The following is a 26,405-nucleotide window of genomic DNA, read 5'->3' on the forward strand; positions in this document are numbered from 1 at the left end:
AACTTGAACCAACTTCCCCCTCTGCTTATCTTCCTTTTGAATACTAGAGGGTAATGAACTTTAAGAAGAAACGTGCTGCCTTCAGAGTGCTCTCATTTATAAAGCTCTGAGATATGCAATTTCCCACTTAATTCTGTAATAACCCTGAAAATCTGGACTGCATCCTCACCTACACATCAAAATTGGACAAATCTGCATTGTACTTGTTTAACTAAATAGAAAACAAACTTACACTGACAAAATGTGTGCAGATCTATAATGGCACAGCAACACTAATTTGCCATAGGTTGGGCAGCACACACCTGCTCACGCCCAGCAGACAAATTACTTGTAATGGTGTAATTTGAATTTTACATAATGTTTACTGATCACAAGATGTCACTCTGATCTTAATTTCCTTTTGGCACTTAAAATAGCAAAATGTTTGGTTTTGCTCATGAGATAGACAAAACTTTTTTTTTTTTTTAGCCCAGGACTGACAAAAATAAATATACAAGTTATATATGTAGTTCCTTAGTGACCATGTTAAACTAGTAAAAAGAAAGGCATTAAATTAACTTTAATATTTCATTAAATCCATTCTCTATAAGCCATCATCATTTTAGCAGGTAATATATATTTAAAAAGTTAAATTAGAAGGTGTGCAGTCTTTTCTTCACACTAAGCTTTCAAAATCAAAATATTTTACACTTGAGCATATATTTTTGTGTGGTGCTGGGGACCAATCCCAGGGCTTTGTACATGCTGGGCAAGTGTTTTACCAGCTCAGCTCCCAGGCTAGTGCAGCCCAATTTGAACTAACCACATTTCAGATGCTCTAGACATTAAATAGCAATACTGGACAATGTACATCATTTAGCTACACTGTGTATCCTGAGCACATCCCCATCCTGTAACCTCCGTGTACCAGGACTGTCTCTCTCAGGGGACAATGACCTTGTAAAACAGTAAATGATTTTCCTTTACCTAATCTAGCAAATAAATCCCAAATAAGTTTTAAGCAGGGGAAGGGATTCTGCTATATCCCAAGTGAGATCATCTCAACCCTTAACCCCACCACTATCATTTCCCATTTTTCCAAGGAAAAGTCAAGTCCTTGAGGTATTCTACAAGGTTCTGGTGGGCCCTGCCTTGCTGATAGCAGCTTTTGCTCCTCTTCCAGTACAATAGCATCTTCCCTGGCCATTCACCTGTGACCCACTGACTCCACTATTCTATATCCAAGTCAGACATGCACTAGTCACAGTTATGTGTTATCCCCTATGCCTAGAACACTCTTCCTCCAGGTCCCTTACTAAAGAGCTTTTTCCTCCTGTTATGTAGCAACTCAAATTTACCTATATGAATTCCCAGGTTGCCCTCTTCACAATGACCCATCATTCCCATGCCTATTGTGATACTATATTCACTGGGCTCTGTTTCATCTTCTCGCAGAACTCTGAATCTAATCCTTACTATTCACCTATTATTTTCACTGTTGCATTCCAAGCAACCACATGAGCCTGGCACAGAAGTATCACAAAAGTATCTTTAGAGTAGGGTTACATTAAAACATTCTGTACCTGCCTTTTCTCGCTCCCCTGCACACCTTGGGGCTCTCTCATGATCAACATTTAGAGATGCCACATTTACCTTTCATGTGGGAGTTTCCTCTTCAGATATTTATATTAAAAGTGATATAACTTTATAAAACTTTTTTTAAAAAAATGCCCTAAAGTATATGGAGGTAAAGGCTAAAGGAACCCTTTAAAGGAACCATTCCCTAGCATCTACATGCCTGAGACAACTATCACAAACAAGCTGGTTTCTAGATCTTGTCCTGTGCACCCACACATCCAATGGGGACATCCCTCCTGTGTGTTGCCTTTCACAATGGGATGTGCTATGTATTGCTATCCTTGTTCCTCTCAGTAATTAGTATATGGCACCTGAAGTCTGACTAAAATGCACCTACTGGTGGGAAACCTGTTTGTCCAGTTCACTGCTAGAGATAAGCTCCTCCTATCAAACTAGAGCTCAGCAACTTGTGATGGCTGAAAGAACGACCGGATAGACCGGATACACGAAGGCATCCACTTGCACATTTCAGCAAGTATTTTCATGAACTAAATCCTAGAAAGGGGAGGGCTGAGTCAAGGGCAGCAGGACCCTGTGCATTAATTACGAGGAGTTCGAAGAGACTCAAAACTTTACTGACAACCTTCAACAAAAAGGCTCTGATGGGGACTTGAACATAAGTATCAGTTCTGACAGGAACCAACTTCATTTCCTGTGTCTCAATTATGTACGTTTAGATATGACATTGTTATTTTATTTCTAGGGGGGTTTAAGAGAAGATGTCTTTGAGTAAAATTATTTGGAATCTGGGGGAAAATTTTAAGCTGCAAGCTCAGATCTTCAGTTTAAAACTGACAAAAGTTTCTGAAACCAAAGCCAAAAATGGAGAGAGCAGTAGTGATGTGAGTGAGTGCACAGACATGGGGCTTCCCCAGTGCACGTCTCAGTACCCAGCACAGAAAAGCAAAGCCAGTGCGCACAGGTGGTCAACATGACGTGTTCCTAGGACAACGGATTTGAGAAAACTAGTAACAATACAAAAACACCATGGTGAAATAGCTGCACACAGAGTCATACTGTCCAGTAACTACTATGTGACAGTAATTAAGAAATTAACATCAAGTTCTTAGTACAGGTTGTTCAACTAAAAATAAATAAATAGCAAGCAGCTGCAGAATATGGACACTCTGGCATGGTGTATTTAAGCACACAAAGCAATGATTTTTCCTTCTCTGTATATACCCAACTTCATAGGAAAAAATTGGGGGCAACAATGCCGAACTGAAAACAAGCAATTACTAATATCTGGCGATTAGAACAGAGTAATGCATTTCTCTTTTCTTTTAAAACAAAAGCCAGGTTTCTACATGTGACTCATGGTCTCAAAAATCAACATAGGAAAAAAAGTAAAAGGAGAATTCCCCATGCTACTTCCCACCTCTAAATCCAATCTTTATTTTCATTGTGTGGTCTCTATGAACTGCATAGCTTAAACATAAAGTTTTCCCAGGAAAGGGCTTCAGGATTTTATGAAGAGTAGTCCAATGAATAAAAATATTCTAATGTTATGTAATATTTTAAAGAAACAGATAAACACCATAAATTTGGGAGACTACTTCACCCACTATTCCCACCATATGCACTGCTTTCCTTTTCTTCTTTATTCTTTTTTTAACTTTGAAATCTCATTGGAAAAGGCAATCCCCAAATTCCCTTTTGGTAATGAGACCCAGCAGGGGCAGTACTCATAATTGGGTAGTTGGGGATCAAAACTCCTTTTATATACATACATAATCTACCACCATAAACAAAAGTAGGGAATCTTCCAAAATAGAAAGTGTGTGTGTGTGTGTGTGTGTGTGTGTGTGTGTGTACACATGCATACATAAAACATATGTCTGATATGAAATAAAACCTCTCTGGAATACTCTAAATGCACCTTTAACAACTAGAGAAAATAAGTTTTCTCTGAAAGTAATGGGAGCAGCTTTTTGATATACGAAGAATGCCAACTTTAAGGTCAAATGCCATGGATGTAAATAAAGCAAACTTACTCAAGTTGTGATTGTCCTTTTTTTGCCTCTCTTTAGCCAATGCTCTTGCTTCAGACTCTGTGGGGAAAATACACGCTGTGCACGTGAATGAAGTCATTAGAAACTGGAACTGTTTGAGGGACATAGCAATGTCAATTACAAAGCATCTTTTCTGAACAGTTGAGGCTTATCTTGCTGGAATCTAATGAAAATGACACTTTTCAAGTTATAACTTCTACAGACGTCTACTTCTAATGCTACATATATCAAATCTCTGCAAAGCTCCATTCCACAACCCAGATGAAGTAAATGACAGCAAGCCATAGCACACCAAGTCTACATTTTAGTACTAAAATGAATAAAATAGAAACTATTTGATGACATACCATTTTGTGATTTATTTATTTTAATTTTATGTGCATAAGTGGTTGCACTTATGTGTATCTATGTAGTGTATCATGGGTGGACAATGCCCAAGGAGGCCAGTAGAGGGCATCAGACCCTCTGAGACCTGAGTAACAAATGGTTGTGAGCTGCCACACCGTGTGGATGTTCCTAAATAACTTTTCAGTATTTTTATGACTTTGTAATGCAATGATATGAAAACTGAGGTGACGTTTCTGAATCTGTTCTTCACGGCCTCTGACTATCTTATGAAAATGATGGTAGCCAGGTCCTGTCAGAATCTACTAGAACAAAATTATGTCACAATTCTTAGGAGTCACAATGCATCTATCTACTACTTGTCTGTCTATGGAAACATAAGTGAGGTCTGGTCTATACGTATTTGGTGGCAATGCCATTTGAAAAGTTGTATTTGAACTACAACTTACATGGTATTTTGGTGTCAAGATTTTTGTGTTTTGCCTTGCGAAGAACAAATAAAAGTATCAAAGTATGCTGTTTACTGATTCTAAGACTTATTATATCATGTTAGTTTCCTTTCAAAAGTGACATTTGAAACAGTATGCTAAAGGTGTAGCATTTTACCACAAAATAGGAAGACTTGCAGCTCCTGAGGCAAATTTATTCATATATATATATATATATATATATATATATATATATATATATTATAAAGCATAAATGTAGACACCCATGTGACACATACTGCAACCATCAAAGAGAGGGTGCATGGAATGTAGATTAATTAATATTATATCACTTAGTGATATTATAGCCTTCTTGGACTATGCAAAGATACTCTGTGAAGTTCATACCAAAATAAAATCACGATGTGACCTATTTTTCAGGACATACCCTGGCTGTCATGAAACTCCTAATTGCATATGCATGTATGTATATGTATATAGACAGGATTAAAATTAGAAACTTCTAAACTCATATGGTCAATCTCTCTCTTTCTTGCACAGAAGGATAAAAATGTTTTACTTTCTCTGGCTCCTTCATGTTTTTTATGGTTTTGCTCTTGATAGTTTTTGTTTATTAATAATTTCCCTGTAAACCCCAATTAGTACTTTCTTAAAAATGTTTTTCTTCTGTTAAATTTTTCTGACATAGTTTTTGTAGTAATGTTTTTGGGTGGGATAGGAATCTTTACAACAAATCCATATGCTATATTCTCACCCCACCCCACCCCCAATTCTGCAAGAGACAAGAACTAAATAATAAAAAGGGATTTGGGGCAAGGACCATAAAATTCACCATGGTAGAATGCCGGTTCTAATACAGTTTCTGTCATGTTTTATTGGTCAAATGCCTTCCCTAAAGCATCAAACAATGTGGCAAAATAGGTAATTTCACACTTGCCTCAAGAGCAAACATTCTGATGGCTCCATTTTATGATTTATTTCTCCTTCTATAATAAATCTCTTGCACATGATACAGTAAAAAGAACGGTAGGCATCTAAAGATGTGAGAAATAAATTCTTTACTCAATCCCAAGTGTAGGCTTGAATGGAAAATTCAAGGCAGGGTCCTCCAACTCAAATCTCCAGGGGCTTGGCAAGCAAAATATACAGTAGGTGGGGGGGGCACTTTACAGGGGACCAGTACTGCCTATCACCCCCAACCCAAAGGGCATAGCAGTCATGGACAAAGTCACTTTACAAACACTGAAAACAGGCATTCCAACATCTTAATACTGTATGCTAAATTACTGCACAAAGTCTGCGAAACCACAGACACCAGCTAGACAGGAGGCATTGCTGTTACACTGATAATGCTGTCCAATGAGGAACAGAACAGAGTATCATGCTAAGAAGCATATGTGCTAAGTACATACCTGTGAGCTCCCTTTTTATGTTGGGAAGGTTGGCTGGACAAGAGTTGCTGATGGTGAGGCCCGGGGGTGGCAGGCCCTGGTTGCTGTATAGGTCGATCAAGTTTCCGGAGACAGGTAACTAGACATAGACAAGCAGAGCAATGAGTTGTTGAATGACTGCTGAGTTTTTCCAGTAAAACTCACACCCTATTCCAGGCTTTGTGGAAAGGAGGATCTTTGCTATAGAGTGCTGTGTCTTAAAAACAGGACAGTATGCACAATCACGCAGAATTACACAATCTGTTTATACAGAGAGAAGAAAGGATGGCCTCGCACTGAGTGCTGTCTGGTGGGCACATTCTAAGAGGCAGATGTCCCCTCAGTGCTGGCTGTTCCTGGGAAATGGGATTTCGTGTGTGTCTTCCATCAAAGTATGTTTTCTTCCTCCCATCTTTCACCTCTCCCTACTTTTCGTGCTTTATTTATAAAGAAAAGCAATGGCAAATGCTTCTTTTTTGTAAGTGATGTCCTTATGGCAAAAGAAAAAGAGGGCTTCCTTGAGATTGAAATTATTCAAAGAACCACAAGAGGGAGCCCAAAGACTTTAATAAAAGTTTTAGGCGGCTAAGAAAAGGATTAATGGCGTAGCCTTACTAACTTAGCTACTTTGAGTGGTACTGTCTTCTTCAGGTTCTCCTGGGATGTTTTAAAGTAGTAAACTTTCATTTTTTCTTGACAATGATGTCCCAGTTGGACATGGATTTCCTAATAGCTAGCAAGAGACAGCAAAGTCACAGTTCCTCTTCTTATGCCCTGGAAAACTTTTTACACATTAGTTATGCCTTATTCCTTCCATCACAGACCCTTAGCATTTCCAAACGATTTCAAATAATTCCTTGATAACTGCATCAGCAACACCTTGCCAATTAACCCTCACCCCCTTACCTGATCATCTGTACTATGTGCTAGACAAGCAATTTCAGAAACCATCTAAGTGTAACTAAAACATGGAGTGATCCAGTATACAAGATACACTACCCTTACTTGCAAAGCTTGAAAAGGGGTTAGGATTTTTTTTTTACCTTCTTATAATTTTATAATGTTTACGTGCATATTTATCTTGGGGACAATACCCAGATACAAACACAAAAATTTATTTACATTTCATTTACATCTAATACATGTGGCCAAAAGATAACTTTATATACATTTTTTAGTTAACCAGCTTTCTTTACTGTGACCTATCTCATACAATTGGGTATCAAATTCTACTTAAGGCATCAGGTTGACACTAAAGTTTTGGGTTAGGGGGGTCAGTGAATTGGCTGAGTGGATAGATGCTTGCCCAACTTGACAAGCTAAATTCAATCTCTGAACCCCATGTGATTGAAGGAAAGAACTGACTTCCAAACTGACCTTTGACTTCTACACATATGCTCTAGCCACATTCACCTACACACATACACACATACAAACACACACACACACTTTACATAAATAAAGTGTGGATGGATGGATGGATGGATGGAAAACCATTTTTTTTTTAAGAGTTTTGGATCTGGAGGTTGGCTCACTGGACAAAATGTTTGCTGTTCAAGCATAAAGATGCAAGTTTGGAGTTCCAACACGAACATAAAATCTAGGTGCATGTCTACCCTGGTGCTGAAGTAGGAGTGGAAAGAGGAGACTCCCTGAAGATTACCAGCAGTCAGCCAGTCTAGTCTAGTTGACAAGGTCCAAGTTTTGGGACAATGTCTCACAAAACCAAGGTAGGGTAGTTAAGGAAGGCTTCTGATATAGGCCTCTGGCCTCTATACAGGCCTGAGCTAAAGCCCTGGCTTAAGAGACAGGGCTGGAGGGCACTATACATAAAGCAAGCTACTTCCTGATGGGTGTACTAGTAAGACTGGGGTAGGCAGGCAGGTAGGCAGGTGGGCTGGCCTTGGTGAAGGCAGCACTTACAAAATCTGCATAAACATAATAAACACACCCACACATTGCACACATGCCAATGAATAGCACTGTGCTAATTTAAAATGTCCTTGGGCCACATTTCAAGGCCCTCCATCCAAGGCTCTGATAAAAAAGGTGACTCTGACTATTTGCAGTCATTGCTCTGAGTGGTTCTTTTGAGAAACAGGTCACCTCAGGGTCAGCCATGCTCTTTGTGTGTTTGGTTTTGTTCTTGTCCAACTTAAAAAGTGGGAGGCATTAGCATGTTTGCATAGAACACTACAAAGGGCCAGAAAGATGAAGCTTACAAAGCTACTAGGAACTGAAGTCTAAAGTCATTTCCCATGTCCAAATCTTTGGGTGGGGTGGGGTTGGGGAGGGTGGACTTAACATCTACACATTAGTAAACCAAATCAAGTTTTGAGGGACTTACATCTGAGCAATAATAAAACAAGAATACAATTTTAAAAATTGGAAACAATGAGCTAAAAGATTAATCCAGTGACTCTAGAAAAAGAAACTGTGCAAATATCCTCATATGCAAACTGGATATGAATAAGCACTTCTGTTATGATGATCATGAGTTGGGTACAAATGAAAGATGGGTGCTAGGTACAACTAGTTCAAAAACAGGCATGACCTAGCCCTTGAGAAGTTAAGGTAGAAGGATCAGGAGTTCAAAGCCAGCAGGGGCTATATGAAATCTTTTCTCAAAAAACAAAAACAAAACAAAAAACAAACAAACAAAAATCAAAATCAAATAAACTAACTAGAAGCAAGCCGCTAGGTCATCAGGGGATGTTCACTGAAGAGACGGAAAAGGAAGAGAGACAAGAAAAACAAGAAAAGGGAAGAGGGGAATGAATGGGAAGAAAGAGGAGAAGAAAAACAGAAGAATGGAGAGGAGTGAAAGGAAAAGGAGGAGAGGAAAAAGAAAAAGAAGAAAAATTCTGTAGTCCACTTTCTGAGTTAGAAGAATCCACTCCTAAACACGGTGAAGTCAAAACTGGATCAAAATACCAGCCCTGGACTAAGAGAGGAAGAAACACATGTTTACTTGACTGGTCAGCATTTCTGCTTTCTATAGTGTTCACCTGCTGGACAAGATTTCACTTCCTTACACAAGAGCAGTGTGGCCCTCGAGAGTCATAGTCTGACCAGCTCAGGTGTGGACAAGGTAAAGGTGCTGCTGCCTTTGCTCCAGCCATGGTCTGATCCGAGTGCACTGGCACTTCTCACCACCAAAAGGAGTATTTTCCCATGTGATCACTGTAAAATGTTATTGTTTCTCTCTGTGGATGGGCCCCATCTCTGTCTCTGAATATCAATTGTGCAGTTAACACAGGAAAACAGGACTTTTATTCTTTGTTTATGAGAGCACAAGAGGGCCTTGTGCCCTTGGAACAGTTATTTCTAGACCTCAGTTCCCCTCCCTCTCTAAGTGTTCCTTCCACTCTTTTAAAGAAGCAGTTAACTTGAAACAAAGCATTTCAAAGAATCAAATAAGTAGAAAAAAATGTAGGGAGAAAAAGTTAAAATGGAATTGGTTGCAGTTGCTTAGTTATTCAATGGAGACTACTGAACTTCAAGATGATCAAGAACCAAGGCGGCCCCCACTTTGACTGGGAGTCTGTTTGTATTGGGCTACTTCTTGTGGATGAAAATTTAAAGTTCTCACATCAATTCAACTACAGTTGATGCAGCATTTTACAGAAAAGGAAACTGGGGCAGAGAGGTCAAATGCTTCCCTCAATAGTGCATGCCCAAGGGCTTGGGTTACAGCTCAGTGTAGGACCATTTATATAGCATGCATGATGTCTGGGGTTTGACATCTAGCATGGCAAAAACAAAACTAAAAACAACAACAGAAAAAAAAACACAAAAAACCAAACAAACAAACAAAAACAACCAGCTTACATCCAGAGTCTGTTTCTAACCTCTACATAAGGCAGTCTTTCTCCTTGCAGAGTTATGTCAGAACAAGATGCCCTTGAGGTGACACTTTGACTGTTCCAGCCTGTGACACAGGAGAAGTGAATATGACAATTTGGTCACTGATTTCTGAGGGCAGCTTCAGGACTCTATCCTGGCTGGGAATGAATGCACCACTTCCTATGGAAGACTGCTCTCTGATCACTGTGCTGTTCAACTGTCCAGTTCTGCTTATGGAGTAGCATGGTTACCCCTTCCAGGTCATGAGCTCAAGGATAGAAACCTTCCCTTTGCAGCTCCTCTACCTTGCCCAGGATGTATTATTGTTGAACTGATAATTAAACCTAAGGCCTCATACATCCTAGGCAAGTGCTTCACCACTGAGCTATGTATGGCCAGGTCCCCTGGATACATGTAGACAGATGCTCTGTGAACCTTGGGGAAAGTTCTCAGGGGTGATGAGCTAATGCAGGAACAAAACTAGGTGTCTGCTGTGGAACAATTCTTCTGTACACTGTGAATACATATTATTCTCATTAGTTAATAAAGAAGCTGACTGGTCTATAGCAAGGCAGAATAAAGTTAGGCAGGACAATCAAACTGAGGATGCTAGGATGAAGAGGGCAGAGTGAGAGTTGCTGGCAGACACAGAGAGAACAAGATGGGCATGCCATACTGAGAAAGGGTACCAAGCCATGTGGCAAAGCATAGATAAGAAATATGGATTAATGTAATTGTAAGAGATAGCTAGTAACAAGCCAGAGTTATTGGCTGAGCATTTATAATTAATATTGAGTCTCTGTGTTTGTTATTTGGGAGCAGACAGATGGAACAGGAAAACTCTGCCTTCAAGTGTCAATGTAGATGGAGAAGGCACTGCATATGTTCTATTCTGTGGAAGTGGATGGAGTCATATAAACTGTCTTTAGAAGGACAGGAAAGCACAGTTCAGCTGGAAGCAAGCTGGGACCAGTGCTCATGTGCAATTCCTGGTGAGCGCACCATGATAATTAGGTAAAGTTTTCTAACAGGCAGTTTGGCACATTGTTGAGCCTTAATGAATATCAACTGACCAAACCAACACTATCAAAAGTAGAAACAAAGGACTTTAAGATGGCCAGTAAGTTCACAGAGTAAGAGCACACTTTGGATTTGAACCCAGGTCTGGTAATACTTCTCCAGTTCCTAACCACTGTGTCTCACTGCTTCCTTTAAGAACTGGTACATATCCTTTATTTGAGGTGTCCAAGAAGCAGGGTTTTTGATATTTTGTATGAATTTGAATAATATGCAAGAGGAAGTAGGTACACATGATTGTTGGTTTGACTTCAAAGGTTTCTATCATTGCAAAACTTATTTTAAAATTGATGATACTATGGAATAAGTCATTTCAATGTCCTTTTGAGTATGCCCAGGTATGTGCATTTATCACTGTGGCAAAAAGGACCACCTTCTCAGCAAAATCCATTTGGGATGACCATGCCATTGCTAATTCATACTGTGAACACGCTCATGTCTTTGGATCTATTTGTTAATTCTGTGGTGGAAGCTCCATGTAGGATCTTGTTCATGTTTATCCCAGGATTCTGGCTATTGACCAAGTGTGCATCTACTCAGATATAACAGCACGAGAGCTAAGGGTTTCATGGGAGTCAAAGGACACAGGGAGAGCTTGGCATAGGTGTCTTGATCAGAATTGACCATCTTCAAAAAAAATCACAGAGCAAGGGGCTGGAGAGTTAGCACAGTGGATAAAACACCTGCCACATTCCTAACACCCACATAAACAGCAATGTGTGTGTGGCAAGTGGCCTGAAATCCCAGCAATTGTTCAGGAGGCTAAGACAGAGGATCTCCAGGGCAAGCCGGCTGGCAAGTCCAATCAAATAAGTGAGCTCCAGGTTTGGTGAGAAACCTCACCTCAGCAAATAAAGAAGTGTGAAACTGAGGGAGACACTCAACGCCAACCTCGAGCCTCTATGTGTTCACACAAGGCACATATGGCTATACCAGGAAATATGTGAATACACAGATACACAGCCACACACACCACACATAATTACAAACTAAGTTTACATGGGTTGGAAAAAGACACTAGATCTTTAAAGAGAAGTTTTGAGATTTCAGGGGACATTCTCACTCCAGAGGAGTTCAAAGCCATCTTGGACAACATCAAAAAAGAAATTGCTACATATTATAAATAAAAAAAGAACTCATTTAACTGAATTTTTGTGTTGATAAGTCAATATGGGCTATCTTGTTCCTGGCTGAGGGCATTTACTACTACAAGTCAGCATTTTTTTTTTAAACAATGTTTACTGTGTTCTAGAAAACAAATTCACATAGTGCAGAAGTTACCATTTTTGATCACACAGTCTCTGTTACATATATTCATATATTTCTTGAAATGGTAGTTTTGTCTTGAAAATCAGATTCCACCCCCCCAATAACTGCCTATATAGCTATGTATATGTGTGTACCCACACAAATACACACACACACACACACACACACACACACACACACACACACACACGTGCACACTTCCATGCTTGCACACATGTACCCAGAGAGAGAGAGAATGTCTAGGAAATATAGATCAATGGCAGATCACTAGCATTCCACTTATGAGACCCTAGGTTCAATTCTCAGCACTGAAATAGAAAAACACAAAACAAAGGAGAATTTGTGCTCTTGGACCCAGAGAATAATCACAGTGCTCCTGATAAACTTGAGCAAGCCTCTTAATTTCTGATGTCAAAATTACTAATTTGTGAACAATTTCCTATTTTATTGCTAGTAAATTTCTCAAAGAATCTGTGTGAAAATAAACTGAGTCAAGGGAAACAGAATGGACAGAGAACAACCTTGAGATTTTCTTGGAAAACAAAACAAAAAGGCGGTCAATACCGTGTTTGCCATTTGCAAGGCCGGATCCATCAAGCCCAAGATTTCTTCATTATAACTTGATTCCAGGCTGATGATGTCATCAATTACATCATCCATCTGTCGAGAAAAGAGCCACAGAAGAGAGACAGGAATGAGAAACAGGTGTAAGGCCAACCCCCAAACAGACCTTTTTTGGTCATTTCTTACCTAAAGCAACCGTGATCTTTAGTTAGAGTCTAAGAAGTAACTATTCTCTCCCCAACTAAAACCAAGATATTACTGAAACCCATGACATGAGTAGGTGATGGAAACTGCACTTAGAGCTAGCATTTCAGCCATTGCTAGGCGTCAAGAACTGAGCTTGGGTGTTTCCTTGGAGTGCATTATTTACTTTGACAATGCCCCTGGCAGGAATGGGGGCTCTAATAGGGCAGCTGCTGTCAGGTAAGATAATGAATGAGAAGCAGCCATGTTGCAAGCAGAACCAGGTTGTGATTTAGCCTAAGTTTCTATCTCTATGCTAAACTGCTTGCCCTTTACACTGGAAAGATGAGCCAGGAAACCCCAGTAAGTTCGAAAGCCACCACTTCCCTTTTCCTTTCCCACAGCCTTCAAGGAGAAGGAAACTACAGCAGGTTCTCAGCCCTGGTGTGCCACAAAGGCCGCCTGGCTCCTGGCTGGCCCTATGAGGATTGTAGAGTGACTTGTAAAGCAAGCACCTCTTTGTACAGCTGCCAGTAAGCCTGATGCTCCCAGAGGAGTACACCAGAACGAGGTTATCATTACAGCCATGGAGCTGACATTCCCACTAGATCAATTTCATTGCTGAAGTACCAAAACATCAGTTAGCATCATAAACAACAGTGATTACATGCGCATTGCAACAGTGGCAGAGTCTGTCGAAACATTTCCTTGTAAACACCCTATGTTTGGTGGCTGGCTGATGTGTGTGTGCCCGGGTCCGAACAGTGTTGCAGGATACACAGTGAAACCTAATGGCCAGGGGCATTCCTGTGTTCCTGTGCCCCTCTCATTAAAGAGGTGAGGCTCCAGCATCATGAGGCTTGGGTTCAAATTTGTTTGTGCCCTCTTCCTGGATAAAGGGCAAAGCCTCCAATCTTCAGAAGTCTCAGTGTGCCAATCTACCAAACGGGGACAGTCTACTGCCTCATGAGGGACGGATGAGATTTCAGAAGGCTTCCAATTTGTTCAGAATGTCAGGAATGCAGTAAACATCTAAAGAATGAGTCTTCATAAGTGATTTCTCTGAAGAATAACTGGTGGGCAAATCTAAATAGATGCCAGCATACTGAGTGCTAGTTCCCATTTCTAGGCATACCAGTTTTATTTATTTGTAATAGATGGCTTTATGACTAAGTTGATGAATAGGAAAATAGGTAGGGAATTATAAACAACTTTTCTTTATACATTTTGACTTTAGTTTTAGGAGAACAAAATTAGTGTTCTTAATGTATCATTAAAATATTCTACACTCTATTATATCTAGAAAAGAAAAAAACAAACCATTTTGTTTATATTATGTTCTCTCTTATATATCTGAATAAGCACATAAATACATAAATAAATGGTGCCATTTATTCACTAAATAGAATTTAAATAATGATCTTCAATTGCTTGGGGGAAGTGCTCATTAGCTATTATTAATTTACTAAAGCTCCATGATATATGGAGCAGTAGGTTCCATTAATAAAAGCAACAAAGAGATCCACACAGCTTGGATTCAAATATAAGTTTTAGAAGCCGGTACAATGCTACACAACGTGTGCTGGTGACTATGCAAATTAACTAAATCACTGTGCATTTTATTTACAACAATCTATGAATTTTATCCCCTCCTTGTAACTGCAGGAATCTTAAGGGAGACACACATTGAATCTCCTTAGTTGTTACTTAGTCATTCATGAGTTTCTATGAAGAAAATGGGTCAGTTCATAGCTTTTTCTATTTAAAAAAAGAAAAAAATCAATGGGAGGAAAAGAGGCCCCGAAGTCATCAGGAGGTGTGATCATTCACAAATATAGATTCTCATTATAAAGTGTTACATCCACGGCCTGCCGAGTCATTCAGTACCTGCATGCACGACGCTCGAGAGTGCGTGTTCATACCTGGGCACTCACTCTCTGCCCTGCTCTGCTCTTCAAACTTATAGAATGCCTGCAGAAACACAAGCAAAGACAGCCCATGACTTGGGTTTGCAAATGCCTTTTCAACAACACATTCACAGGAGGTTAGTGGCATGGCAACGAAATGGACAGAGCTTTCCAGACAAGTAGATTCTGACTGAGGAACAGAATGATGGTGTGGAACTTGGGTCAAAGCACAGGGCAGCAGATAAGGGTGGATAAAATGTGTTTGGTTTGGCCAGAGGAGAAGACTCAGTCCCTCCATAAACACTTCAATATATAATGAAACTCTACCAAAATGAGACACACTCTTGATAATTTAGAAATAATAGGCACCCAATCGTAACAGTGCCTCCAGGTATTTTTATGCTCCAAATTTGATGCAGAAATTAGCTTGAGGGTTTGCGTCTTGTCTCCAATCCAGCCTTTACCAAAACAGATTTGCCAGGCAGCAATTCATGTTGTAATACGCCTTGCTTTTCATCTTAAATTCCCATGTGCCAAACTGTTCAAATCAATCCAGCACATTCCATGTTTTTTCTTTCACCAACTCCGTGAAAAGTAAAAATAATATCCCAGACATTCAGAGCAAGCAGAACTTCCAAAGCCTCCTGCCCCACACCTTTTCTAATTTTGCTTTCACTTTTCCACCTCCCCTTCTCCTCTCGGCATTTTCACTGCTTTGCAAATTGTAAGGCATAGAAGGGAAGAGAACACTCATCTAAGGAAGGAGATGGGCGTTAAGGAAGCATCTTCACCTCCACATTCTGCTTAGAGCAAGGCAGGTCTCCTGCCGTGTGCATGTGTGTGCAATAAACCCCATAACCTAGCGCTAGTGACAAGATGCTGAAATGTAAATGGTCACACCAGTAAATATGGGACAGAGGCCAGCGACTATGACCAGGTGGACAAAAGGCAGTCCATCACTAAGGGCAAGAGGAGTACCCCAGAGACAGTTAATGGAGTGTAAGAAACAGAGGAGAAGAGGAGATGTGAATTACCTCTTTTTCACAGTTGGAGTTAAGAGTGAGCATAGCCATGGGGCTGTTGGGTGCGCTGCTCCCCGGCACTGGTGGCATGGCATGGTCGCCAGGCTGGTTTGGACATGGCGAGCTCAGGACTTGGCTGGCATGTTTATTTGCTAAAGTGGTAGAAAGGTACTGCTTTACCTGGTGCCTCTGGGCTTGCTGTATGTGGTACTTGGTGGGGTTTTCCAGGTGGGTCTGCACCTGAGCATGGCCATGGAGGGAAGAGAAAATAGCAGTGTTATTCTGGGGTTTTAAACAGCTCTTCCTGTAGTACACATTGTGAGGGTGACCACCAACAGAACAGATTATCCATCCCTTGTAAGGCACTGGGCACTTTGCTAAAGGATTTTGATAGGATTGACGTTGAGAGTCTAACTCACAGATCTAGAACTCTTAGGATCCAAGTGACAACTATCATAGTTGACTTCCATAATAATTAACTATACATCAATCCTAGTGCCCTTCTTTTTCATGGCTAATTGTTAAAATTTAAAAGTATCTATGAGGTCAGAATCCTCCCTAACACACCAGAAAGGATTTAGCGAAAATCAAAATAATAATCTTGAAATGCACAATTCAGTTTATCTCACTTTCTTTGGCAAATAGAACAGCTTCCTGTTAACTCACATGTGTGTGCACACACACAACCACACACACAGATACACATACACACACACACACACACACACACACTCACACTCACAGATACACACACACACACACAATCCTTTAATTATGAAATAGTTATAGAAGATAATCAGAAAAATTGCCATTTATGATTACAAATCAAGAAGTTATAGATTAATCCCTTTCCTATGTAAGAATATAATTATCCAGGATTCTAATTATGAACAAGCTCAATGAAAAAAGCAATCCCACATGAAGCAGTTACTTCCAAGTGCATAACACTTGCATGTATATGTTTTTAAAGGCACAACTATTCCTCAGCCAACACGGTATCTGTTGTCCTTTCCCATAAACATCAAGAGGGAATTAGAAATGCTTTTTTTAAAAAAAAAAATAAACAAAATCAGTGACATTCAATTTAAAGTCACTTTTCACTGACAAACACAATTTAATCTTATACACTCTAAACAAGTTCTGGTGGAGAGAATGTAGCTAGCTGCTAGGGAAACAAATCCAACTGCCATTCCCTATGTCTAAAACTATACTAAATTATTTCTTAGGGCATCAGAAAATAGACAGCGGTAAAGGAGCAAATCAGTTCTTATTGCAAACAGGGTGCTTAGTGAAATAGCATTAAAGAGATGAATTAGCTGTTTATATCCTTGCCATTCAGGCTTTTGGGTGGAAAAGAAGGAAAGCTCACCTGGTAATGACTGTACTCTAGCATTTCCAGCATAGCAACGTCTCAGGCGGCCCCAAGCCAAGGAGACAGGGCAGACTACTTATTCTTCCTCCCTCTGCTTTCTGTAATTCTGATTCCAAGAGCGACTGGCATAGAGAAGGCACCATAAACAAGGCATCCCGAGGCACCGCCGGAAACGTTATCACAGCAGCACAGCTTATAATAACCTAAGCTAATTAGTTATGCGTGTAAAAAAAAAAAAAGCTGTTCTCTCACAAGAGACTTTTTTTTTTTTTTTTTTGTAAATTCCTACTAGTTTGGGCTTAAATATTGATATCAGTTTTCCCCCTGGCTTGACGTCATGCTTTTTTCATAGATATAAAAGAACCTTTTTAAAGGATGAGCTATCAAAGTCAAGCTTACTCTTAGATCAAGGCCGATTCACCATTCATCTTTCGTTCCAGTAGTATTAATGGACAATGGTGTTTCTCTTTAAGCAATAGGTTAAGAGCTAGATGCCCCCTTCAGAGGAGACATTGCCTAAATGCTACTGTCACACATGAGACTTCCCTAACAGCCATGTATGACAGCAGGGCGATGGACTTTAGCGTGGAAGATACTCTCCACACTCTCTAGCTTGGTCATTGCACCCTGGTCTCAATGGACAGCTTACTCTGAACTAGGTAGATAGGAAGCCTGCCTCCTGACTTCAAGACAGCAAACAGGGGAGCTGTTCTATGAGAGAGACAGAGACAGAGACACAGAGAGACAGAGACACAGACACAGAGAGAGACACAGACAAGAGGAGACAAACACAGAGACAGGGACAGACTGGAAGCTGTGATAAAATCCACGGAGTGAGAAGAGAATAAATTATCATGACCCACAGTTGATGCATTTATGGCCCTTCCATCTGTCTATTCCACTATTTACTGTTATTATATGCTAAACATGGAAATCTTAGGCCATTCGCCATGAGCAATCAGAATAGAGAGATGATTTCTAGCTTTATAAAACAATTTACTTCCCAGGGTGAAGCAAAAGGAGAGAAGGGACAGATATATATTTAGAAATTAGGATAAATGCTGTTGAAAAGGGGTGGTGGTATTTTAAGCATAAATATTTCCAATTCATTCCTTTTTTTTTTTTCCTTCAAAATGCTGTGGCTACTAAAGTACTTTTGGCTGGCCATCTCGAACCTGTCTGACGCTGCACACGGAGGTTCACAGGCATTTTCAGTTTTGTAAAAGGGTCCAGACGCGATAATGATGAGGACAATAGACAGTACCAAAATAAACACGAAATGAGGGCAGTGAGCGGAATGTGCTTATTTCACTACTCCCCTTAAAAAGAGACACGGCTGCACATTTAAAAATAAACAGTAATTCACTGGCAGAGCCACTTTCTTTAATGAATCAGACTGTCATGCTTTAGTAAGAAAGGGACTCACTCTCCACCCGGCACTGGCAGAGAGAGGCCTTTACTACACTCAAGTATCCGTTCATTTGGATTTTCAAGTAAGTTAAGACGATAGGGCTAGGGAAACGGCTCAGTCAGGCACAAGCCTGAGGAGCTGAGTTCAATCCCGAGAAGCCACATAAGAAAGCAGGGCACCACTTGTAATTCCAACAACACTGCAGGCATGAAGGCAGACAGACCCTGGGACTCACTGGCAGCCAGGCTACCAATATCAGCTTCAGTGTGAGTTCCTGCCTCAAATAAAAAATGGTGCAGGGTGACTGAGGGAGACCCTGAGGTTGACCTCAGGCACACCACACAGGAGGGGCTGAGGGAAAGGGAGGGAGAGAGAGAGAGAGAGAGAGAGAGAGAGAGAGAGAGAGAGAGCCTGTCTGAAAATGTGATGATGTAGACAGCACCAGCAGGTATTCCAAACCTAGACAGCATACACAGGTAACATAACTAAGGGGCACAGCTGTGGATAAGGATGTAGGGAACAGGAAGGTCAGAGGACACTGGAAGCCACTCCTAAAAGCAGCAGTGGATTCAGGTTGCAGCTGATTGCTCTATGGGTACACCAATCTATACAGCTTAAGTCGCCCAAGTTTTCAAGGGTAGCTAGCACTGTGAAATTTTTGAAGTGAAATATTTCAAATTAAAAAAAAAAAAAAAACTAGTGCTCTATTTTTTCATGTAGCAAAGGACAAAGCTGGGACACTGGGAGTGGACCAAGGGAGGCAGCAAACCACCAGGGTGTGTTTTCTGTCGTGGTATCTGTGGACAGGATCTCTTACTGGCATGCCCTGGAGGGTAGACTGGGTTCAGAGAAGTTGTTCTTCTGAGAAGTTAGTGCTCAAATCTCAGTGTTTCCTGGAAACTCCCTGAGAGGCTGGAGGCCTGGTGGCATAGTGAGAAAAGGAACCGAGGACCAGGCATTCATGTTCAGACTCTGAGAGTACAAATGACTAAGCAAGTCCTTAACTTTTCCAGGCCTTCGAGTGATCTTGTACCAAGGCAGATAATAAGAGCATCTACAACCTGCTTTCAGTGTCAGACAAAAGACCACCAAATATCAGAAACAACAGTCCCCAAAGCTAGTCAGTGGGGCCTTGAGTTCTTCCAAATTGCTGTGTTTGTGTGAATCCTATCAATACTCACCAGCTTAGCATGAAAATGGGAAGCTTGAAAACACAAGATCACATGCTAGCATAACAATGACGACTTCCTAAGATACTACATACTTCTATACCAGTGGGAGGAGAGGGAGAGGGTCAGAAAGTTTCTTAGTATTAATACAGAATTAGTTTTTACCTCATGGAAACACTCCCAAGTGTCCTAGAGAGTCCCGAGTCTCCTGATCACATTCTGAACCACTGATGTAGGACATGGTTACTCTAGCATCATCCTGGCTGGGTTACATGCCACTTTGAACATTCTAACCTCTCTGTGCCCTGCTCTTCTTGTCCTAAACCACTGATGTAGAACATGGTTACTCTCTTAACATCCCGGCTGCATTGCATGTCACTGTGAAAAGGTCTAACCCCTGTGTGTCCTGCTGTTCTCATCCTGAAGATGCTGGCGAAAGATCTACTTTGTTCTCACTCCTTCACACCATCCTTATGAGGCTCTATAGCCCTTAAAGTAAAAGCCTGAATAAATAAAATATGGTGCAAAAAATTGAAGCATTTGAATCCAAGCATTTGAAGTCCAGATCACAAGGCCAGTCTACAATATTCCAAACTTTTACCACAATACAGTATTCACTGACATCATTTACATTCATATTAGCTATCACATGAAAATGTGGGATCTCAATTGTCTCAATGCACCTATTATAAAGCGAGAGGGATGAACGCTTTGGATTTTAGATAAACAGTATTTAGAAACCTCATAAAAAGTGTATTTGGAGGACTAGAAAGAAGCCTAGGTGGTTAAAAGCAGTGACCCCTCTTTCAGAGGGCCTGGGTTCGATTCCCAGCACCCTCATTGCCATTCACAACTTTCTGTAACTGCAGTCCCAGGGGATCCAATGCCCTCTTCTGGGCTTCTCTGGCATTGCATGCACAAAATGCACAGACATATACATAGATAAAGCACTCATAAATATAAAATAAAAATAAGAGTGAAAATTTTAAGGTATTACATTAACATTTTAATATATTCATTGCTTCAATTGTTATATATGAATGTTAATAAATACCAAGATATTTTAAAATATAGAGAACAATCTTGTATGTGTTCATTCACGAATGTCTCTCATGTGCCCAACAGTACATTTTATAATCTATCCTACAGTTAGTCAATTCAAACCACATTTGTAAAAGAAGCCACTTGAATGATGCTATAGAATAGCCTTCAAAGTTTCTTTCTTTTTTTTTCAAGACATATTTGACATTTTAATATCTTTCCTGTTCATTTCCATCAGTCCTGTTGTTCGTTTGAACAGGTTAGTAAGGCAGGAAGGATAAAGGGGACATGGAAAGAGAAAGAGGCCTCCAGTCTAGATCTGGTTTATGTTTCTCACTGGCTGAATTACAGTTAAGCAGTAGAAGGCTACATATCCTTGAGTACATGCACACCACAAATTGGACTTAATGAATTTAATAAGAAAATAGAAATGAACACAAAGTTGGGTTGTAGGGAAGGGGGTGGTGTCCCCGGGAGGAGATGGGGGTGAATATTATCAAAATACACTGTGTGAATTCCTGAAGCACAAAGAAAATAAGCAGAAGGGACAAGAGTTTCAATGGGACTGATAACATCAGAGCTGTTGTGAAGACTGCCTGCAGAGACAACGCTCATCTCGGAGAGATCCTTCCAAGAGAGTTAGAACAGCTAAGAGCCACGCCTGAGGACAAAGCATACGTGACTTTGGAGTTAGGCTTTTGACTATTTCATCCCTAAAGCTGAACACCTCAGACACCACGTTAACAATTTCATTATAGGACAAGAGCTACTTCAAGGGAAACACGTAACCCAGCTTATGTTTTAAATTCTATTTAGGAAGTTGTCATTGAATCTGGTTGTAAACTAAACCCTTTGAATGTTGTAATTTCAATAGCTAAAATACCATAATACAACTATTAACATATAGAAGAACCTCACACATGTGCATTTAAATAGACAGTGTATGCCAAATCTTTGTAAACCCCTACTTTGCTTCATAGCAACTTATTCTGAAATTCATTTGGGGTGAGCAAGTCAAGGCTGGTCTCATGAGTAGAAGGCCTTTGGGGAAACTCCCTAAACTACAGCCAGCAACATTGGGCTGAGTGTCTTTTGCTGCTGGCAACAGGAAGACGGCTTCTGAATGAATACCCCAAACAACTTTTCAAGAGATCCGATTTTGACAGTTTTAGTTTCTTCATTTAGATTGTTACCATTAAGAGATACTCAATTATCCCCCTGCCATACCTAGAGAACTAAATATGTCTAAAACATCTGCATTGCTAACAAGCTTCCAACAGATGAGGATACACTTGGTACAAGAAAACACTACATCCTGATCATAAGACTTCAATGTTTTCATCAGAACTTTTGCTTCCATCAAAATGTTGTATGTACTCTAGTCATTCAACAAATAATTGCTTTTGTCCCAGCTAAGAACCAAGAAACTGGACCTTCAGAAGTTGTTCAAGAAAGGGACCTGGAGCCAGGCAATGGTAGCTCACACCTTTAATCCCAGAAAAGGTAGGTGGATCTCAGTGAGTTTGTGGCTAGCCTGGTCTACAAAGTGAGTTCCAGGACAGCTAGAGCTGTAAAACAGAGAAAGAATAACCCTGTCTTGGAAATAAAGAAAGAAAGAAAGAAAGAAAGGAGGGAGGGGGAGGGAGGAGAGGAAAGGAGGGAGGAGAGGAAGGAAGGAAGGAACAAAGAAAGAAAGAAAGGAAGGAAGGAAGGAAGGAACAAAGAAAGAAAGAAAGGAAGGAAGGAAGGAAGAAAGAAAGAAAGAAAGAAAGAAAGAAAGAAAGAAAGAAAGTGACCCAGAGAAACTCTGGTGTTTAAATGCAGGTCTTAAGTTGGTCAGGATTGGCCTATCAGCAGAAGGAGCCACCCAGGCAAGGACAGAAGCCCCAGTTGCGAACAAGCCTTGCAAGATGCAGCCATAGCAAAAAGGCTTAGTCTACATTCTTCTTTTGGTACTCAATTCACCACACTCAGTGGGCCTTCTCTCCCCCATCATGACTTCTGAGCCTGTTTTGTTAGTTTCTCCTACTCCTCATCTTACTATGAAGGCTCAAGCTTGATTTCTACTATCTACACTCAACCCTGGTGATACAAGCCAGTCTTGTGTATAAGGCTCCTTTGACAGACCTCTGAATTCCAGACTCACCTCTACCTGTCTATGCAGCAAATAGCCCACAATTAGCATGCTCATGGAGTTAGCCTGTCCATTTTAATAATGGAGAGGTTGAAACATAGGAAACCTGCTACTGTTACTGCTGCTGGTGGTGGTAGGGGTGTGTGTGTCTTGGGGGGGGGTGGGCTGTACTAGGGCTGAACCTAGGCCCTTTCCCATGCTAGACAAACATCACTGAGTTACACCCAACCCTTTTCTAGTTTTGTTAAAAACAGGACCCCAGTAAGCTTCTTGAACTCACTCCATAGCCTGGTAAGCCTTGAACTCATTCTGGAGCCTTAAACTTTGAGTCTTCCTGACCCTGCTTCCTGAGCATCTGAGGTTATAAGCAGGCATATGCCACTAAGGCTTCAGGGGAATTGCTGGGTTTTATAGGTTAAAATTGTCTTCATATTCCAAATAACTTGATCACCTTTGATTCCTTTCTTTCCTGTGTATCATATACACAGCCCATCAGCAGTTACTGTCCGTCTAGAGAATATACTCAGAATTGAACTAAGTTTTGCCTTCTATTGGGACTACCACCTAACCAAAGTCATCTCCATTTGTCATACAGGTGACTAAAAGTATCTCTTGGCTCTTCTTCCTGCATCTGTCTTTGATCTTGTATAATACATATTCAATGTATATCAAATTACCAGTGTCATTTGCTAAACCAAATGGGCAGAACTTTCAAGTGAAAAGGAAGATAAATGGCCACTAAAATATAATATTGCATTAAAATGTCCCCACAGACTCACAAACTTGAACACTTAGTCCCCAGATGATGGTGAATCTTTGGAAGGGTGTGGAACTTTTGAGGGGCAGGGGAGCTGAAGGAAGTGGGGGTCACCAGAGGGTAGGCCTTGAGGGTTAGAGCCAAGTCCTACTCCTTGCTGTAACCTTAGGCTCCGTGGTAAGCCAGGATGCAACAAGTCTTGCTGCACAAAGCTACTCAGCTGCCCTGTGTTCCCCTCCATGAAATTTGGATCCAGATCAACCTCTTTCCTCTTAAGTTGATTCAGCCAAGTATTTTATCACAAAGATTATAAAAGTAACTAACACACATACACATGTCCACCCAGACACTACTCTTTTCAAGGGACGGTGATTTTAGGTTTAAGACACCCATTGGAGCACAAACTAGCAGGGGTGGGTGGGTCCATGTCCACCCTATTGATTAACGGCTACACCTGAGAGCAAGTTTTACTGGCTATACTTGCCCTCTCATTTTTGAATCGTGTGCCACTATCCATGACACCAGAGTTAAGTAATGTTCCTACTGTTCCACAGAAGCTAAAATACTTATTTTCTTATCCTTTGCAAAATACTCGCTAATGATTAATTTCTGATAACAGAACAGTTGCTCATTAGATATGTAACAAGAGACGTGGGTTAGATTAATAATGAGGCTGTGACCTAGTTTAGGCATGAACTTCAGGCACTGTGGTGGAGTCAGATAACACTTGGCTGTAGAGGTTTATCTGTGCACTGTTAGGCGTTCAGAGACATTTCTGGCATCTCCCTACTCCATACCAGGAGACTCACATCTTAACCCTAACCCTAGTTGACATAATAAGTGATGTCTCCAGGAACTGTCAGAAGCCTCCCAGGGAAGAACTACAGCTGTCCCCATAAAGAACCAGGGCACTACAAAGTCACTGAGGTCCATATTGTATAGACCTATGAAAGCACAGGGTAGTTCTTAACTTAAGTGAGAACACAATGCCAATTTCAACATGTTTTTACATATGTGTGGGCAAAATAAAAACTGTTGACAAATCACTGATTTTCACTGGGTACTGCAATTATAGATGAGTAATATTTTATTTATATTTGTTATTTTCTGTAACATATAAGGCACTAATTTTGCTATTTAAAAACTATGAATCGCACAAAAAAATGAAAGCTTAGAGATCTGATAAATAAAAAAAACATATTGGGACACAATTTTTTTTTTGCAAATGATAAAACGAGCCAGGAAAGTGTTGTCCAGCAATGAAAACTGCCTTGTTTCCTTTTTTTTCTTGAAATATTTGATTAGATTAAACTGACTGTTATTTATGAATTTCTAGTCTCACATTCAAGCATAGTTTACGTTTGTCTAATACTTGACACATTTTTTTTGGTTTTGAAAAGGGCTGTGATTACGTGGTTCAATGGTGCCCTTATAATGGCCCATTGTGAAGGCCAGCCAGCCTCCCTCTCCTTTCAGGAGTCACCGGGGCAGCTTCCCACGTGCCCCAACTTCTCTGTGTGCTCCAGTTTAGTGCTGCCTCTGCATGGCAGACGTATTTCTGTCTTAATATTTCCTCTCAAATGAGGCCATTGTTCACAGTTTATCGGGTATTAGGGCCGATTATAACCAGGCAGCCGAGCTCTACTTCATAAGGACTGGCACTCTTAAAAAATTGGCAGGAGGCAAGTTTGTCACAGAGGAAAACATTGCCTTGGGCCTAAGTAAAAGGTCAGTCAGCAAGCCCCCATCAGACATGAGAGCTGAATGGGGCTGCTGGCTTGAAGGTCAAGTCCACATGAGCTAAAATCTGGCAAAGAGAAGCCGCAACACAATAACACCAGCTTCGGGGTCCATGTCATGAGACTCAGGGGTCTTGGCCTCTGAGGAACCACGCTGTCTCCAGCCAGTCCTAAAATCTGCTTTATATATTGATATGTCCACTCTGTAGTCCAGACTGGCCTCCAACTCATGAAGTTCAGGGTGGCCTTCAACTTGAAATGATTCTCCTGCCCCAGCCTCCTAAAACATTATGGTTGCAGGCATCCTCTACCACTCCAGGGATAACCTTATTAAAGCTCACCCAGGTGTTTGTGACAAGAGGAAAAGTGGACTCAGGGTGGCCCTGCAGCAGTTACCTGGGAGTCTGTGCTGTTAAGACAGCTGGCTGTGAAATACATGTGGCTACAGCTTGTCTCTTGTATCAACTCTAGTTTTTAAAACACCATGTATACACGTTCAAGGACTTTTGGGTGCAAATAACTCAAATGTCTCATAACACTATAGCACATACTTCCCTGCTTAGGACACACAGCTAAGGCCCAATTGAAAGAGCATAATGGAGACGGGCCATTTTAGTGCTAAATGTGAGGTAGGGTTTTGTAGAGATCTGAGTTTGAAACATGAGCATATAGCTTATAAGGTCTGGACCTCTGGCTTATATTTGAACATAGATGGCAGACACTATTCAATAGGCACTGAAGTTATCATTGTAAGAGACAGACCACATGAAAAGTATCTCGTACACAGCAAACACTACATGAGGAAATAAAATTGTCTATTAATGTTTGTCTTAGAAGTTTCGCTTTGGCATCCATGCAGATGAGTCCATAGATGGACCCACTGTAAGAAAATAAAAATTCCCAGAAGGAAAGATGTGGTCAAGACAGGACAGGGCTACATTCAACATTGTACTGTAATCATTTTCTTTGTATCTAACTCAAAGAGAGGATGGAGGTGAGAGTGACGGGGTTAAGAAGCAAAAGTCCACAGCTGCTCAAAGGCAGAAGGGTCACCACACAGA

The 26,405-nt window shown here is 40.6% G+C and overlaps 1 protein-coding gene across 10 annotated transcripts in view; it reads right to left on the reverse strand.

The window, feature by feature from the left end:
* The window catches only part of Mitf (melanocyte inducing transcription factor), a 213,205-nt gene that overhangs the window by 11,294 nt on the left and 175,506 nt on the right, over nucleotides 1–26,405 (reverse strand). For 6 of the 10 annotated variants that reach the window (XM_027428949.2, XM_027428948.2, XM_027428954.2 and 3 more), the window contains 5 exons: nucleotides 15,734–15,961; nucleotides 14,680–14,763; nucleotides 12,610–12,705; nucleotides 5,836–5,953; nucleotides 3,612–3,686 (listed from right to left, as the gene is read on the reverse strand). In XM_027428949.2, coding sequence (XP_027284750.1) covers nucleotides 3,612–3,686; nucleotides 5,836–5,953; nucleotides 12,610–12,705; nucleotides 14,680–14,763; nucleotides 15,734–15,961 — 601 coding nt within the window. The remainder of the gene's footprint in view (nucleotides 1–3,611; nucleotides 3,687–5,835; nucleotides 5,954–12,609; nucleotides 12,706–14,679; nucleotides 14,764–15,733; nucleotides 15,962–26,405) is intronic. The other 4 variants (XM_027428951.2, XM_027428950.2, XM_027428958.2 and 1 more) reach the window with 3 other exon arrangements.

The sequence above is a fragment of the Cricetulus griseus genome, chromosome 8, assembly GCF_003668045.3.
Source record: "Cricetulus griseus strain 17A/GY chromosome 8, alternate assembly CriGri-PICRH-1.0, whole genome shotgun sequence".
Lineage (NCBI taxonomy): Eukaryota > Metazoa > Chordata > Mammalia > Rodentia > Cricetidae > Cricetulus > Cricetulus griseus.